The sequence below is a fragment of the Lepidochelys kempii genome, chromosome 26 (genome assembly GCF_965140285.1).
Source record: "Lepidochelys kempii isolate rLepKem1 chromosome 26, rLepKem1.hap1, whole genome shotgun sequence".
Classification (NCBI taxonomy): domain Eukaryota; kingdom Metazoa; phylum Chordata; order Testudines; family Cheloniidae; genus Lepidochelys; species Lepidochelys kempii.
Window position 1 is genome coordinate 568,077 of NC_136405.1, and position 17,554 is coordinate 585,630.

The 17,554-nt window shown below is 60.5% G+C and overlaps 1 protein-coding gene across 4 annotated transcripts; it reads right to left on the reverse strand.

Annotated features, from left to right (window-relative positions):
• Nucleotides 1-1,369: 1,369 nt before the first annotated feature.
• GPAT4 (glycerol-3-phosphate acyltransferase 4) lies at nt 1,370-15,690 on the reverse strand. Of its 4 annotated transcripts, none has more exons than XM_073324812.2 (13): nt 15,578-15,688; nt 10,096-10,948; nt 6,843-6,912; nt 6,273-6,570; nt 5,726-5,800; nt 5,018-5,107; nt 4,818-4,911; nt 4,094-4,209; nt 3,698-3,753; nt 3,322-3,395; nt 2,762-2,890; nt 2,595-2,674; nt 1,370-1,741 (listed from the first exon to the last, which is right to left on the reverse strand). In XM_073324812.2, exons 2-13 carry the CDS (start codon nt 10,258-10,260, stop codon nt 1,633-1,635), a joined length of 1,356 nt encoding a protein of 451 aa, XP_073180913.1. In that variant the 5' UTR covers nt 10,261-10,948; nt 15,578-15,688; the 3' UTR covers nt 1,370-1,632. The 4 variants fall into 4 exon arrangements, with proteins under 4 accessions (XP_073180913.1, XP_073180912.1, XP_073180910.1 ...); XM_073324811.2 differs by having other exon boundaries at nt 3,310-3,395; nt 15,578-15,686; XM_073324809.2 differs by having other exon boundaries at nt 2,595-2,890; nt 3,310-3,395; nt 15,578-15,690.
• Between the last annotated feature and the right edge of the window lie 1,864 nt (nt 15,691-17,554).

Below are 17,554 nucleotides of genomic sequence, written 5' to 3' on the forward strand. Positions count from 1 at the left end.
GCCAGGCCCACTCCTAGGTTGCACTGCCAGCATTCCCCATGCCACCCATGTGCTGATCCTGTGAGCACCCACTGGCCCATTGCAGCTGAATCAGCACTTCTGGAACTTCTGGACACCTAACTTCCAATTCATAATCGCCAGCAGCCTCATCCCATCATGGAACATATTCAGAGCACATGGCCAAGGAATCAGCCACAGAAATCCAGCCAGCCAATCCCCCACTTAGGCAGCAGAGCCAGGGCAGTGGGGGGCTGGCTGGCTGCTCAATGGCCAGGGAGAGCAGCCCAGCACTTTTCACTCTCCATTCCCAGGCTGCTGCTCTCCAACCCATGCCTGGCCCAGCCTTCCCTGACTCTCTCCCCCTTAAGTAAGGCGATAGGACCCTGCAGTTAGGAAAGCAGGAGACAGTGCTAGACTGTAGCTTGGAGGATGCACGGCCCAGAGCAGAGGAGAACGGGCTGCAGCGGAGCGAGGCTGACGGCTCCATGCCCTGGCAGCCGTGGTCACAGCACTCTGCTCAGACAGCGATTTGCAGGGCTGGTGGTTCCACGGAAGGCCAGAGGCAAGCGCACAAGCAGCACTCAGCCCCTGGCAGGCTCCACTGGGGGCCCTGGAGACTGCACTCTCCTCTCACCCTAGAGGTGGTCACGCCATCTGTCTCACCGACCAGAGGAGAGGAGAGGTGGTGCTGCCACGCACAGGCTCTCCTTGGGGTGCTGTGGGCTGTGAAATGGCTGATGCCCTCTACCCCAGAGCTGGTTGCATGGGTGGGGCTAAAAGAAGGGAGTGCAGGGTGCAACCCCGGGGCTGGAATACACTAGGGACACAGGAGACTGGCAGCAATTTGACATTACACTCATGAGCTCACAGCTGCATGTGTCTGCACAGAACTCCGCTCCCCGCAAGGCCTGATGCTGACACAGGGCCCAAGCGTCACCAGCAGGGCCCACTTGCCTCCCTGCACCACACGGTCCCCCCCCCACCGTCCAGGGAAGAAGCTGGGGTGGGGTGGCGCATGTACCTGTATAGCAGCTCTGAGTGCAGGTGGGTCCCTCTATCCCCTGGCTTCCCCTAGAGAGGTTAGAGCTTGGGGGGCTGACACATCCAGCCATAGGGAATTGCTGCACCAGAGGAGGGAACCCTGACGCTGCAGCCATTGGGGCACAGAGCAATGCAACGCGCCCAAGCTGTGCACCTCGGAGGTGCTATTCAGAAGATTCACTGAGAGGGGTGGGCCTACAAGGTCCCTTCCTGCTGTTGAGGTATCTGTGGCAGCAGGGACCCCTCTCCTGGCTGCTGGCAGTAGCCTGGCACTGACCAACTCGCCCCCCCAGCCCCTCCCACTAGGCCCCACAGACCACGGCACAGCTGTCAGTGTTCCATTTAATGCTGGCCCTGCAACGGGCTGAGCTGTAACAGTAACAAGAAGGCATCTTTGCCAGCAGCCACTCGGGGCCTGCAGGCTCCAGGCAGCACAGTGTCTCTGGGGCAGAGCCAGAGGATGGAGGAGTGGGCTGAGCAGCTCTGGAGCAGCCTGAGTCCCAGGATACAACGTGGCTCCAAAGGGGCCCGGGGCAGCGCTGGAGGCAGAGCACTCCAGATGGGCCCGGGGGCAGCGTGCAGGCAGAGAGCTCAGGAGCGGCTCCGGTCCTCATGGTTGCCAACAATCGTCTTGCTGTAGAGTTTCTGCTGCTCCTCCTTGAACGTGTCCTTCACTTTCTCCCTCTTCAGGCCCCCATCCCTGCGGAGAGTCGAGCGATCAGACAGGCTGTGGGGGAGGGCTGCCCTGGACTCACAGTACCTTTCCCCGAGCCCTGTTGGTGCTGGGGCTGCCCTGACCAGCTCTCACACACCTGGGATGGGAGCACTGTCCTCATTTTCCCGTGACTTGGTGAGCCAGGGCCAGAACTCAGAAGTCCCGGGCTCCTGGCCGTGCTCAGCCACCCGACCCCCCGGCAGCAGAGGGACCAACCTGCTCAGCCATTGGCTGCAATACAGGAGCCTGGCTGATGGACTTTCATTCTCAGCCTCTGAAGCCCCAGTGATCGGGAAAGGACACCTGCCTGGCTTGCTATTCCAGGACAGCACCCAGGGGAGAGTTTGTTTAGAAGCAGGGTGTCCCACCGCAAGCTGGCATTCGAGAGCAAGGCCCACACAGCATGAGCAAGAGGCAGCTGGTCTAGGCTGCACGTGCAGCTGCAGGCTCCAGAGGGCCCTGCCGGGGCATGCTCAGCACATGCTTCTCTACAGCATGGATCTGAGGCCTACACACCTCCAGGCAGGGCTCTGTGCACTGCTCCAAGCACCCGACAGCCCTGCCTCTCCAGGATCCCCCAGAAAACTCCACCGTTCCCCTGCACGGTTCAGTGGGGTTTTGTGTGCCCTCAGCCCCCACACTCTGCCTATGGACACGTACTGCACCTAGGAGTTGCTGCCTGCCTCACAACCACAGCCCTCCTGAACCAGGCAGCCAGAAGGCTGGCTCTGGCAGCTGGCCCTCCCTCCTGTGGGCTGGAGCCTGGGAGCAGGGTAAGCCAGGTACCTCTGAGGCCTTGGACCCAGCACTGGGAGGGGAAGTTCTGGTTCTGACTCACCACAGCAGATCCACAAGGCCTCCCTGCCTGGCAATTGCTGACTTCACCCGGTTGGCAAACTGGACAGCATCCTCTTCAGGCTGTGGGAGAGCAGAGCTGTTTAGTACGAGCAAGGGACCCAGCCCTCGGCAGCTCCTCCACAGGCCTGGCACAGCCCCCTCACTCACCTCCCTGGTCATGGGTGGCAGGTACCAGACGCTGCAGACGATGGCCCAGCTGGTCATCATCCTCAGCAGGTAGGTCACCATTCCGTACTTGCTGCTGTTCCAAAAGGCATCTCCAAACTGCGGGTCATACTGCAGAGGGCGAGAGAGCCCATGAGATTGAGACCCACAGCAGGGCTGGCCGGGGCATCACCACGGGCAAGGCCTGTCAGGCTCCCCCAGCCTACAAGCATGGCCAGATCTCTGCTTCCCCACACCCACAGCACAGGTTCATGAGATGAGCCCCAGAGATGCAGGACCATCTCCCTACTGCCCACTACTCAAAGCGGAGAACAGCCCCTCACGCCAAACGGGGCTTCACAGCTTTGGGGCCCTGCTGCAGGGAAGCTGGGTCTATGCCCCTCCAGTTTCCCGCACGGCCACTGGGAAGGGCCTTGTTCTATAGCACCCCTGTTCCTGCCTTCCATAAGCGGCCCTAGCAGGATGGGCTCAATGCAGCCAACCTCCCAGAGGGGCACTGCTGTCTGCCCCAGGCTGGGAGCTGCTTGCACCTTGATGGCTACCGGGTAGACTGTGGCTCCAATTTCAAAGCTTCCCTTCTTGAACATCATCACAGACGTGTTGTTGATGCAGGTGCCTGTAAAGAGATGAGTGCAGCTGCCTCAGCCTCCCTCTGCGAGCATATGCCAGAGTCCTGGCTGGGAACGCGAGGAAGGTGCCCTGGGGTCCCCCCACCATGGCAGTCAGTGCCCAGCACTGTTGTGGGCTCACTTGGCTCAGCCCTGACCTGAGGGACAGCCTCAGAGCTCTGGCAACATTGAGGATGCAGGCCCCCCTTGCCTTGCCCCAGAGGAGAGGGGATGACACACATGCTGGCATCAGCCATACGGCATACTTCACAACCCGCCATGGGTCAGTGTGGCCTGGCCTGCAGCTCACCTTCTGGGAAGATGAGGATGGGCAGTTTGCTCTTGTCCTGGACATGCTCTGTCAGCCTGCAGGGAAAAGAGAGTCACTGACTGGCACAGCTCCCTGGGGCGCCCTGCTGGTTCTGCACCCAGCAGCCCTGAACATACAGTGCGCACCCATTAACCTTCAGTTAGGATGCACTCGCTGGGTGCATGTAATGCCCCTGGGACGGGACAGCTCCCAGGCTCCCAAGAGCCACCTGGGACAACCAGAACCCTGACAGGAAGCAGGTTCCTCCTCCCCTGGAGCCAGACAGCCCTGGCTCACCCTCCCCAGCCATGCCTGTATGGAGTTGCGGAGAACCCACTGTCTCCAGCAGGCCCTCCCTTCCCCTGCCTGAGAGAAAGCTATTGACTGCTGTCCTACCTTTTGGCCACAAGATGGCGATCCTTGACCTCAGAGCGTTCGAACCAGACATGGGGACACGCCTTCACCACGGCCCTCTGGATCACGCCCATGAGCCCGCCATGGATCTGACCCACCTGAGCCAGAGGAAGATGCAGGTTAAAGTCTTTGCCTTGGCCGGCAGGAGTCACCAGGCAGCTCCTAGCCTCATAACTAGACAGATTTCCCCCTCTGTCCCCTTCCCAGCAGAGGGCTGGAGAGACAGCCCTGCCCCTCCCAGGTGGCTGTTAGGGGAAGGTCACACCTGAGGGGTGATGTGCCAAAGTTGCCAGAGTGGAGCGTCTGGGAGGAGCCCAGATCCTCATCATACACTTTATGCTCAGGGTGGCCAGGCTGAGACTGCGACCTGCCCTTTCCACAGCCAGCAAAGCCCACAGCACTAATGGCAAATGTCCTGGGGCCTCTGGAAGTCCTGCGTCCCCACACCAAAGAAGCACTGGCCTTTGCAACTGGGGTGCCCAGAGGCTGCTGAACCACTGCGGGGAATCAACCAGATGTGAGAGGGGCTGTGTATCCAGGCTCAGGGCCCCAGACAAGCCCATTCAGGTCCACACACTTTGCAAACTCCCTAAGCCTCAGAACACCTTCCTCCCCCCAGGCAGAAGAGCACCGGCTCCATCGTACAGCAGCACAGCGACCTGCTCAGGGCAAAGGCCTCTCTGGGGATAGAGGGAGCAGCCCTTACCATAGCGTAGTAGCCATCGCTGGCCAGGATGATTACGTCAATGGGGGAGGTATGATTAGCCACGCAGATGCCTCCATTTCGGGGTCTGTTTTCCCTAAATACAACACAAAACCAAAATGGGGTGACAAGGGATGCGGGAGCCCAGCCTGAGCCAGGGAAGAGCACGGCAAGGCAGGCTGGGAGACGGTGCTGCCCCTTACTGGTCATGGTAGGTGATGATGGCGGTAAGGGCACGCACACAGATTCGGTAACACATCAGGTGAACGTGTTTGCTCAGGAACTCCTTCCACCTGCAGAGGCAGAACAGAGATTGTTACCACAGACAGCCCCACAAGCCACCCATGCTGGAGTGCCCTACCCTGAGCCAGGAGCTGCTGCAAGGGCCACATGGTGAGCTGGTGCGTTTACTGGGCTGGGGGAGCTTGGGAATACAGGGTGGGGGAGTGACAAGGCTGACCTGACTGTGTACCCTACAAAAGAGTGTACAACAACTTCCCCTCCCCTCATGGAGCATGTGAAGGGCAGAGGTGTTTGTAACTGTACTAACCCAGCCCAACTGGGACACCATGCAGGCTGGCTCCCATCCCATCCATCAGTCCAGCCCAACCCCTTTCCAAGCTAGTCACAAGCTGAGAGAGAAACCCACGAACTGAGAGTGACACTTTGCTCATCTGAGCTGGGCTTTGTGTTTTGCTCCTTTGTAGAGTTCAGGGCTGTGAGGTTTGCCACAGAGGCAAAGTTGTGGCATAGATCCTGCTGTGTCCGTCCCCCCAGGGAGGCAGGTGCCAGTCACCTTGGCCCTTCACCCACAGACATACATCTCGACAGTGGCTGGAATGTAGAGGGGGAGACTCCCCTTCCTGCCCCTCCATCCATACTCCTCCATGTTCAGTGAAGGGCCAACTCACCTTCCACTGGGCAAATATCCCACCACTGTGGTGCCAACCACCAACAAGCTGATGCCTGTGAAGGCCAGGGCAATCCTGCAGGAGGGAGAGGGATGTTACAGGCCAGTGAACAAATTCCATGCAGCCCCGTGGGTGTGAAGCCCTGCTCCTGCCTGCCAGGCAGCAGTCTCTCAATGGACCTGCTGCAGGGTGGGTGTCTCTCTGTGTCCTTGTGCTGCCAGGAGGACCCAGCACCTCTGGCTCCCCTGAGCCAGCTGGGACTGCTGCAGAGAGGATGGGCCCATGGGAATGTACGTGGCCATCTTGAGATCCCCCACCCCAGCTCCCACTACCCTGGCTCCCCGCCACTGATCTAACTACCAGACCACACTCTTTTCCCAGGGCTGAAGACAGAGGCAGGAGCCTCAAGTCCCAGCCCCTGGCTCTAACCATCAGCCCTTGGCCCCTCTCTTGTTGTAGGCAAGACGACTGGAAGCAGCCAACGTGCCAGCCAGTGCAGTGCCAGGGGTGCCCTGCAGGGAGGCCGTTGCCAGGAGCAGCTCCTCACCTGAGTGGCAGCAGGAAGCAGTACCGGATGAGCACACCCAGCCCCCACAGCACAGTGAGGCGCAGGCTGATGTACTGGAAGTTGTAATTGGTCCGGCTGAGCAGGTTCCAAGACTCCAGCTCCTCAGCTGAGAACCGCTTGGTCACCTCGTCGTCCATGATGGTCTCAATGCCCTTGCGGCAGAAGTAGAAGATGTCAGAGAGCTCAAACTCAGGTGTGTCCAGGGCTTTGCTGCTGCCGCTCCGACGGATCTCTTTAATCTCCTCCTCCAGGGATGTGGGCTCCTTTGCAATGATACCTGCAACACGGCCACGTGTTCCAGCGATGGCAGCCTGACAGGCCCGCCCCCTGCCTGCAGGTGGGGCCAGCCCCGGTCCCTCCCTCCCTCCTCCTGCCTGCAGGTGGGGCCAGCCCTGGGCCCTGTCCTAGACATGGGACACCCACAACCAGGTGTGCCCTACATATCTCCCTTGCCCAGAGATAAGGCATTCCCACCCACCCATGACAAGGACCTCCCACATGCACACACAGACATGGAGCTGCTGATGGGAGGGGACGGCAGGCTCTCACCATTTACATAGGGCTTGTACAGTGGGTGGTTCTTCTCCTTGGCACCACGCTCTATCCTCAGCGTCGCCCACTGAAAGAGACACTAGATAAGCAGGCCTTCCAACCCCCCAGGCTTCAAGTCCCTGGCTGTGGGGGCAGAGGTAGGGCTCATTCCAGCAGCTCGAAGAGGGGTTCTCAGCACAGCACTGATGGGAGGTCAGAGCTTACAGAGAGGAGAGAATGGGGATTGGGCTGGGAAAGTCCACTAGCCTACACAGGCAACCAGCCAGGACAGCTGTCTGCTGCGGGACCTGGCTACTAATGAGGATGGTGCATGGGCTGGAGCTGGGGGAGAGCCCCACTGGGAGAGACCGTTGTGCAGGCATCTGCATTCCATTCTGGGCACCATGTCACCTGAGAGATACAGACAGAGCAGAGGAACTTCAGAGAAGAGCAACAACTACCCCAGGGCTGGGGGAGGGCGTTATGGAACACCTCTCCCCAGCCCCAGAGCACGCTCTGCGGCTTTCAGGCAGTCCCATGGCACTTTGCTGTTCCCTCACATGGGTGCCATTGGCTGGACTCCTTATGGACCCTGATCACTTGTTCTTGCCCCTTGGCAGGGGGCTCCAGCACAGGGTGATCAGGTGACTAACCCAGCACTATTTTCCGATTCTCTTTTCCTCCCTCATGGAATCAGAGGCTGCATTTCAAGGTTGCTGATGGAACCAGCAGGCCAATCGTGTGAAGGGCTGGGACCCCTCCCTTCTCCCACTTGGCTAACAGCTGCTGCTACTTCTCTGTGCACTATTGCTCACAAACAGCAGCCCTGAGCAGCCTCCAGGCAGCTATCTGGCAGCAACAGCCAGAATCAATGCCCAGATCACCCTTATTCACAGAAATCTCCCCCCTCAGCTGCTCCCCAAGGGCACCAGATAAACAAACACACAGGTTGGATTTCCAGCCAGCCTGCCCGCCCTCCACGGAACCTTCTCGATGGCTAGGCTGGGAAGGGTTAGATTTTTCTCTAAATGTCTATTTCACCATACACATGCAAACCACAGAAAAAAATAATTCCATCGATAACGATCAAAATGTACAGCTAAGCAAAGGGAAAAAGGCTGCTTGAGAACCTATCAGAGTTTAACTTACAGAGATTTACTTTGTGAACTCTGACTTGTGATATTGACAAGTTTGTGTTTTAACCATTATAAAGCTTGAACTTTATGAATCTCAATGTCTACTGTCATTATATAACTGTCTGCCCACCCCCCCCAATTTCCCACAACAGTGAAAAATTAAATGGATAAAAATAAAAAATGCTTAAAAATAAACATTGCTATCATTTGCCAAAGTTAGAGAAATTAAAACCAGAATTCTATCAAACTTGTCCGTATCACACCTGCCTTCTTAATTTGGGCCTTGAAAACAAACTCTTAAGGAGAACAAAATGTGCACACCTACTCCAGCCCCAGTGTCTCCCAGCAGGGGAGCGAGGCCGGAATTGGTGTCCTGGCAGCCTTTGGACAGGTTCCTGTCTGAGGTCAGTCCCTGTTACCAAGGTTTTGGGGGAAAGGGCCCTTGCAGAGTTCTGATCACACCTGCTTTGCTGGCAGCACTGAGCCAGCCCTAAGCCCTGAAAGGCTGATGAGAGCTCCTTCACAGCCAGGCAGACATGTCCTAGGGTAGTCTCCAATCTCCAAGAGCTAAATCCTGGCCATGCCCCATGCTTTGCCAGAGGTCAGAGGAAACACTGCCTCTTGGGCTAGGAGTCTCCCCTGAAACCTCCCACACAACTGGCTAGGTACATCATGGAGCACCGCTACTGCCAGAGGCGAGTACAGAAGTGGCTGAACTTGGACAGACCAACAGTCTGACTTGGGAGAATGACCTAGCTGTCCCCAAAGCTTGCAGAGCTAAGCATGTCGGCCAGGCCTGAGACCCATCACCTCAGGCAGCACCCTCCTTCCTATTATAGACACCAATGGCTGGGCATGAGCATTGCCACACTGCACTCCAGTTCCCTCCATGGAACTTCACTACTGAGTGTAGAGGACACAGCATCATTCTCCTGCGGCCTTGGCCTCCTCCAGCCCCACCTCCTGGGAACTCAGCAGAGTCCTGGGCCTGCATGGACCCTGTCTCGGGGGAGGCCCAGCTTTAAGGCAGCCCAGGAGATCAGACTGTCAAGGGCAGGCAGGAACAGACTGGAAAATTCCACTTGGCTTCTCTGAGCCAAGAAGTGCCGTGAGGGCTCCTGGCTGCCCCTCAGAGGTCAGAGGTCCAGAGAGGACTTCTGGAAACAGCCCCAGCCAGCCAGTTCCACACTGGCTCTACAGCTGGCAACAGGTCCCAGTGCCAGGCAAGTTTCCTTGGGTCAATGGGCAGAGGGCAGCACAGAACACACTGACCACAAGGGGCAGAGCATGTGGCCAGGGACCCTGTAGGGCAGAGAGCCCAGCTGACACCCAGCTTCCTTCACCCAAACTTGTGTTAAAGAAGAGATGCTGTTTCTGCTGCCCCAGGTGAACAGCCCTCCCCAACCCCAGGAACGAGGTGCCTGCTCCTCACCCCGCCCGCAGGCCCTGTTCCCCTTGGTCTCCTCCCACCACGGGGCTGTTCTTGAGAGGTGCTGAAATCTGCCCTTGCTTGGGTCTGCCATGTGTGAGACTCAGGCGTCTCTCTCCAGAGGTTTCAGAGTAGCAGCCATGTTAGTCTGTATCTGCAAAAAGGAAAGGAGGACTTGTGGCACCTTCGAGACTAACCAATTTATTTGAGCATAAGCTTTCGTGGGCTACAGCTAAGATGAAGCATCCGATGAAGTGAGCTGTAGCTCACGAGAGCTTATGCTCACATAAATTTGTTAGTTTCTAACGTGCCACAAGTCCTCCTGTTCTTTTTTCTCTCCAGAGGGGCTCTGCTGCTGTCAGCCAGTGACAATACAGTCTCTGCAGCACTTGTTTACAAGGCCTTTGTCCTCAGCATGGGGGCATTTTGGAATGACCTACAAGCACAGCTCTATGGAGCTGGAGCTGGCTCAATAACAGAGTGTGGCTAAGATGCCTGAGTCACTCCAAAGACCCCCCCAGAGGTTTCTAGCACCAACACTTGCATCACCAACAGCCCAACTCTCATTCAGCAACCCACACCACCACCATCCAGGGACACCCTCTATTTGAAGGCACATGCCCCTGGCAGGGATCTCCCCCAGGCACATGGACAGTGGTCAGGGCACCCGAGCTCCTGCACAGTACATCCTGGAAGCATGACTCACCCGGAAAATCTTTAAGAGTGTTTTCATATAAATCCTGCGGATGCCAAAGGAAACCCCAAAAATGGCTGGCACAATGATGAAAACCAGAAGCAGTGTGAAGAGGACGGTCAGGGAGATCCCCAGCAGGTTAACAACCAGGCTGTCAAAGGGGAGCAGGAGGAACATGATGGAGGGTCCAGGCAAGGCCAACGCCCTGCGACCCTGGGGCCAGGAGAGAAGGGCTGTCCACAGCGATCAGCCAGTCCTCCTGCTAAACAGCAACAGTCCCATGCATGCTCCGAGTCCCCAGCAGGTCACAGACTCCATTCCAAAGTTCACATCCTTTCCTAGCAGCCCACGGGAGGAGGAATGCGAGGGAACCAGACGAGACTGAGCAGCTTGGTCTCTGGGGCTCAGCGTGGCTGGAACATGGAGCGTGGGTTCTTAGAGGGTTTGTGAGTGGCACTGTAACAAGGCAGCTGTGTGAACGGGGATTCCCCCTGTGGCCCACCAAACAAGTCTTGTTGCAGGGTGACTCCTGCGCAGCCAGACAGTGGAATTCCCTTTGGCTTGTTGAAGAAGGAACAAGGAGAGGTCTTTTCATAGGGGTGAGGTGGGGTCCATTCCTGATTCCGCATTGGAGGACCTCTGGAAAAATCGGTATTTCTAGGAGCCTGCCACGTGCGGAGCTACTGTCTTTGCCACCACCAGTTCGGAGCCTCTCCTGCCGCCTGTAATAAATATCATTCCAGAGACCTCTGGCATCCACCCATGCTGGAGTCCTTGCGGAAAAGGACAGTGCCTCTGCCCCTGTGAGGGCCCCTGAGCTGTGAGCTGCCTTCTTGGCAAGAGAGCCCCTCACATGCCACCAGTGCTAGGGGAGGAAAGAAAAAACAGAGTCAGGCAAATCAGGTAGCGAGACGTCAACGCACAGAGGGTCTCCTGAGGCCCAGGAGCAGTGAGGCGCTGGATCTGAGAGGGCAGAGTTCAAGCTGAGGACACACTGCTCACAGTGCAGGGTTTGGGAATCAGCAGATCTGAATCCTCAGCTCCTGCCTCACACTGGTACAGCGCAAACAGCTGGGAAGTGGGCTCGCTACCCTCCTGGTCCCTGCATTTTCAGCCTAGGCCTGCAATTCAGATCAGTGCAGGCTCACAGAGGTACTGCATAAGGCCGGTGAGTGTCCAGAGCAGGAGAGCAGCAAATGGAGTGAGGGACCCCCTCCTGACTGATAAGGATATCACCACTCAGCACCTCTATCCTGAGGGATCCCTGAGCACTTTACTAGCTACACCCAGAAACATTTCTTCCACCACTGAACACAGCCTCTCTGGGGTGGGGCTTGGCAGCTGTTTGACACATGGCAGCACTACAATGGACTTTAGGACAGGAAGTGAAGTAATCCTGCAGTGAGAATGAAAGGAGGCTAAATATGATTATCCAAATTGGAACTTGCCAGGTGACTGTGACTAAAACCAAAGTCAGTGTCTCAGTGTTACATCTCATCTGAGAGATGGCACCTCCAGGTGCACAGCATTCTTTGCATCATGCTGGGACACGGCTCAATTCCCACTCCATAGAGAGCTTCTCCCGCTGAATCACTGGGGTGGGGGGAGAGGGCAATTCCCATCCACCTACTGCCCTGTCCTGACCCTCTGATACACAGTGACAGGCAATAGGTGGGGGCACCAAGCCCAGCTCTGCAGGAGGAGTCATTCCCAACCACAGGACAGCTGGGGAAGCAGAAGAGCCCTCCCTTCCCCTTTCAGACAACCCTCCAGCCCCGCTTGGCTTCCCGCTACTTCCCACAGCACACTGGAGGCTCTGGCTGCTGGCTCAGCACCACTGTATCAGGCACTGCTAAGAGCATCCTCTGTGCTGCATGGAATGCCGCCCCAGTAAACCCTGCTCCCCATAGAAGACACTCTCTGCCTATCCCTGCTGCTGCCTTCTTCTCCTATGGGCCAAGCCTTGCTGATCAGTCGCCTAACTCCCCAGAATGTCAGCCCCCTCATGCACCAAACCCAGGAATCCCACGTGGCAAACTAACCAGTCAGCCCAGCCAGCCTACCCACCACCGCCCTGACTCACCAGAAGGTGCCTGGGTGGAGAAGAGAAAGAATTATAGGACTTAATTAGCACATTCCTTCCATGTAACACCCTGTTCTGGCCTAATGGCCCAGTTCAAATCATGCCCTGGCAATGACCAGCAGCACCAGGCATAGTTTGAAGCAACCCTGTTCAGCTTTGCTCACAAGCTTCAGCCACAGAAGTTTCTAGACAGGGTGGTGACACTGTCACTGGGATCTCTAGCTGGTGTCACCCTTGCACGCTCCCTGTGGAACCCAACTGCTGGAATGATTGTCTCAGAGGCCCTCCAGGAACAGCCCAGATCAGGCTGCATAGTTGGCTGCTTTCCCAAGATAGCTCCAAGGGTCCACACCCTGCAGGGATCTCATGCTGATACCCACAGAGTGCAGGCTCCTGTCCTCCACCACCAGCAGGGTCGGATGAGGAACTTTTACCTCAACAACCAGATTTTCATAGTACAATGTTGTACAAACTACAATTACTTCTCACAAGCCCCTGGAAACCAGTCAGGGAAGCACATTCTGCCCATTTTACTCATGGGCAATAGCAGCACGAGGAAAAGGGACCAGCCCAAGGTCATGCTGCAAGTCAGTGAAAAGCTGGGGTTCTACCCCAGAGTCGCCGGTCTCAGAGCTCTGCTCTAAGCACTAAACAAGGGAAACATATTGTTGTGAACACAGGGACCCTGCCAGAACCCCAGGAGAGATCAGCAATCCCTTTCCTCTCAGCAATGGCTCCTAGAACAGTGCCATGCTATCAGGGGAAACCACTCTACGGCCCAGAGTGGACTCAGGTGCTTGCAACCCATTCTCTGCAGCGTGTGTAATCACTGAGGCATCCCAGGGGCAGGACAGGTAAGAGCATCCTCTGCACCGCACACAACAGAACAGCCAAAGGCAGGAGGGGCCCTGCCCCAGGGCATCAGCCTGGTTTCAAGGGCTCGGCAGCAGCACCAGTGCAGGTGTCCGTTCCCTGAAATGGGACGCGGGGCCATAGCTGGACGCCCGCATGGGGGCGGGAGGGGGAGCCGTGACCCCGCTGCTCTGATCCACGCAGCGCGGGCTGGGCGAGCCGACTGGGCCCGCGCAGCGCAGCAGAAGAGGGGAAACCAGGCCGAATGGGCCCAGACCGGGACCCTCCAGTATCTCCCACGCGGAGCCCGGGGCTGCGCAGAGCGCTGGGAGCCGGCGGCGCCATGGGGAAGGGGTTTGTGGGGTGTTGGGACGGGGAGTGGCCCAGAATGGCCCAGCGCCAGGCACTGCACAGGCCAGAGAGCGGGGGGGACCCACTGCGACACGGGAACCCCTCAGTGGGGCCGCAGTGCAGGGCCCACGTGGGGAGCAGCGAGGAGGGAGCAAGGGGAGGGAGTCTCCAATCGGGGCGGGGGGGGGCGTTCTGCGCGGACGGCCCCATCTCACAGGACGGCCGGAGGTGGGGTGGGGGGGGGCGCTGCGCGGACGGCCCCATCTCACAGGACGGCCGGGGGTGGGGTGGGGGGGGGCGCTGCGCTGACGGCCCCATCTCACAGGACGGCCGGGGGGTGGGGTGGGGGCGCTGCGCGGACGGCCCCATCTCACAGGACGGCCGGGGGGTGGGGTGGGGGCGCTGCGCGGACGGCCCCATCTCACAGGACGGCCGGGGGGTGGGGTGGGGGCGCTGCGCGGACGGCCCCATCTCACAGGACGGCCGGGGGGTGGGGTGGGGGGGGCGCTGCGCGGACGGCCCCATCTCACAGGACGGCGGGGGGGCGCTGCGCGGACGGCCCCATCTCACAGGACGGCCGGGGGTGGGGTGGGGGGGGCTGCGCGGACGGCCCCATCTCACAGGACGGCCGGGGGAGGGGGGGGGGGCGCTGCGCGGACGGCCCCATCTCACAGGACGGCCGGGGGTGGGGGGGGGGCGCTGCGCGGACGGCCCCATCTCACAGGACGGCCGGGGGGTGGGGGGGGGGGGGCGCTGCGCGGACGGCCCCATCTCACAGGACGGCCGGGGGTGGGGTGGGGGGGGGGCGCTGCGCGGACGGCCCCATCTCACAGGACGGCCGGGGGTGGGGGGGGGGCGCTGCGCGGACGGCCCCATCTCACAGGACGGCCGGGGGTGGGGGGGGGGGGGCGCTGCGCGGACGGCCCCATCTCACAGGACGGCCGGGGGTGGGGGGGGGTGGGGGGGGGCTGCGCGGACGGCCCCATCTCACAGGACGGCCGGGGGGTGGGGGGGCGCTGCGCGGACGGCCCCATCTCACAGGACGGCCGGGGGGGTGGGGGGGCGCTGCGCGGACGGCCCCATCTCACAGGACGGCCGGGGGTGGGGTGGGGGGGGGGCGCTGCGCGGACGGCCCCATCTCACAGGACGGCCGGGGGTGGGGTGGGGTGGGGGCGCTGCGCGGACGGCCCCATCTCACAGGACGGCCGGTGGGGTGGGGTGGGGGGGGGCGCTGCGCGGACGGCCCCATCTCACAGGACGGCCGGGGGGGGTAGGGTGGGGGGGGGCGCTGCGCGGACGGCCCCATCTCACAGGACGGCCGGTGGGGTGGGGGGGGGGCGCTGCGCGGACGGCCCCATCTCACAGGACGGCCGGGGGGGCGCTGCGCGGACGGCCCCATCTCACAGGACGGCCGGGGGGGTGCTGCGCGGACGGCCCCATCTCACAGGACGGCCGGGGGTGGGGGGGGGGGCGCTGCGCGGACGGCCCCATCTCACAGGACGGCCGGGGGGTGGGGTGGGGGGGGCGCTGCGCGGACGGCCCCATCTCACAGGACGGCCGGGGGGGCGCTGCGCGGACGGCCCCATCTCACAGGACGGCGGGGGGGCGCTGCGCGGACGGCCCCATCTCACAGGACGGCCGGGGGGGCGCTGCGCGGACGGCCCCATCTCACAGGACGGCCGGGGGGGCGCTGCGCGGACGGCCCCATCTCACAGGACGGCCGGGGGTGGGGGGGGGGGGCGCTGCGCGGACGGCCCCATCTCACAGGACGGCCGGGAGGTGGGGTGGGGGGGGGGCGCTGCGCGGACGGCCCCATCTCACAGGACGGCGGGGGGGCGCTGCGCGGACGGCCCCATCTCACAGGACGGCCGGGGGGGCGCTGCGCGGACGGCCCCATCTCACAGGACGGCCGGGGGTGGGGGGGGGGGCGCTGCGCGGACGGCCCCATCTCACAGGACGGCGGGGGGGGCGCTGCGCGGACGGCCCCATCTCACAGGACGGCGGGGGGGTGGGGGGGCGCTGCGCGGACGGCCCCATCTCACAGGACGGCGGGGGGGGGGGCGCGCACTCCCTGCAGGCCAGGGGGTGGGGGATAACGGTTTTCCATTGCCGCCCGGGCGGGACTCTCCCCGGGGCTCGGCGGCAGGGAGCTCCCAGGGATCGCGCAGGGTATGTAAAGCCAGGCCGAACCGGGCCAGTGTCACTCACCTGCCGCCGCTACCGCCGAGCTCCGGCTCCGCCTCCCCCACGTACCGTGCGCGTGCCCCCCTTCGCCCTGCGTTACGTAAAACGTCGCTCGCGCGGCCCGCACGGAGACGCGTCAGGCACTGCGCGGGGCGGACCGCGGAACTCGGGGGCGTGTCCTGCGGGCGCCCCGCCCTCTGGGTGCCGCCTCAGCCTCGTCACGGCAGTCACATGGCCGCGACGTGGTGACGTAGTCAGAGACGCAAGGCGAACGGCAACCCGCGGCACGAGGGCCCGGGCCCCGGCCCCGCCCACCGCGGGTGCCGGCCTGTCCGGCAGCAGCTGTCCGCTGTAGTGATGCTTCCGGCCCAGCAGAGGGCGGCGGCGCCACGGCCTCCCGGCGAAGGGACACGCCGGGGGCGGGCACAGAATGGGGGGGGGTCCCCTGGAGAGCGGGCCGGGCCGGGCCGGGCCGCACCCGGGCGAGGCGCCACGGCTCGGGCAGGGGCAGGTGCTGAGCGCTCCCAGGAGCCTTGGCCGCCGCGACGCCTTCGCCCCGCCCGGCCCCTGGCCCAGTGCCGAGGTGGGGGGTTTCCGCACTCCCCCCCCGCCCGCCCGGGGGCTGTTTCTCCGGCCCCAACACGGACCTTTCCTGTGGTCGCTACAACCCTGGGCAACCCCGTCCCGCCCCCCCAGCCAGGCAAACGCCGTTCAGCGGGAAGACACCGTGATGAACTAGGTCTGGCCCTGTAGCGGGTGCAGGGTGCAGGACAAAGCCCCAGTTCCGTTACTGAGCGGGGTGCCACACTTGCTGCCAGCCGTCTCCCTTCCTCCTGCCTCACTTCCTTCCTCGGGCCTGTAAAAGCGCTGATGGGGTGGGCGAGGGAAGAGGTTTAATGACAACGCGGCGAGACTAAGGGGGCAATTGTTAGCTATATAACACGGCCTAGGACACATTAAAAAACCCTTTAACCCTGAGCCCCAGTCCAGGACCCACCCCTGGCAGAGGAGAAGCTGTTTATGATGAGAGGAGAACATTACTGCTCTTTGCATCTCCCAGCTAGGGGTTAAGGTTGGGGGCTTTTAAGGGTTTTTAGGCCTAACTCGATAGCCACACACCATCTGAACACTTTACCTTTGCTAACCTGCAGATTGCAAGTCACGCAGCCAAGCCTGGCTTGTTGATTTGTGATAATGGTCAAGGCCATTATAGGCAGAGGTGCTTTAATTTACTTACCAAGCGGCCAGTAAAGTCTGGTTTCCCACCTGAGCAGGGGACACAGGAGTAACATGGTAGGGGAGTGCTAGTTAGGCTGCAGTCATGGCAGGTCTGAGGCTCTTCCTAGGGCTTGTCTACACTACCAAGTTTTGTTGACAAAACTTATGTCAACACCCAAAAGTCAACAAAACAAAAATTGCCAAAGGGTGTTCACACTTGCTCCCTCTGTCGACAGATCGTGTCCACACTGGGGACACCATCATCGACAGGGTGAGCAATGCACGATGGGTATGTATCCCACAGTGCCCCGTTGTGGGAAGCAAGAGCCGATCGCGGTGCATCTTGGGATTCTCTCTGAGTTCTCCCACAGCCCCCTCAGCTGCCCAGAGCAGCATCATGCGTAGCTCTGTGAAAGCAGCACAGCAGTCTGTGTTCCCAGTGCAGTGCAGGGCAGGACAGGAGCATTCCCAAGATTTGCTCTTTCTTTGTTCCCTCAAGGGAGCGGCACACAGATACTTCCCGGAGCTTTGAAAGGGGAGGGGCGCATGCCTGCAGGGCAGCAGAGATCAAACCACTGAGCAGAGCAATCAGGGCAGGCATTGTGGGATACTGGCAGAAGCCAGTTCTGTGGACAGAACAATCAGCAGCATGTACACGCTCTTTGTCGACAATAAAGGGAGGGGAAAAGATAAGTCTCTCAGAGGGGTGGAAGTTTTTTTTATGGCCAACGCTCTTGCTGTTTTGTCACCAAAAGGCAGTTTTTGGCAACAAAACTTGTCAGT

Excerpts from the sequence above, each read along its gene's own strand:
- GPAT4 (XM_073324809.2), bottom strand. The coding sequence starts at position 10,260 with ATGTTCCTCCTGCTCCCCTTTGACAGCCTGGTTGTTAACCTGCTGGGG. Across the intron at positions 2,891-3,309 it reads TCTACCCGGTAGCCATCAAG|TATGACCCGCAGTTTGGAGA; the intron begins GTGCAAGCAGCT and ends CGCCCTCTGCAG. Across the intron at positions 1,742-2,594 it reads GGCCTTGTGGATCTGCTGTG|GGATGGGGGCCTGAAGAGGG; the intron begins GTGAGTCAGAAC and ends GACTCTCCGCAG.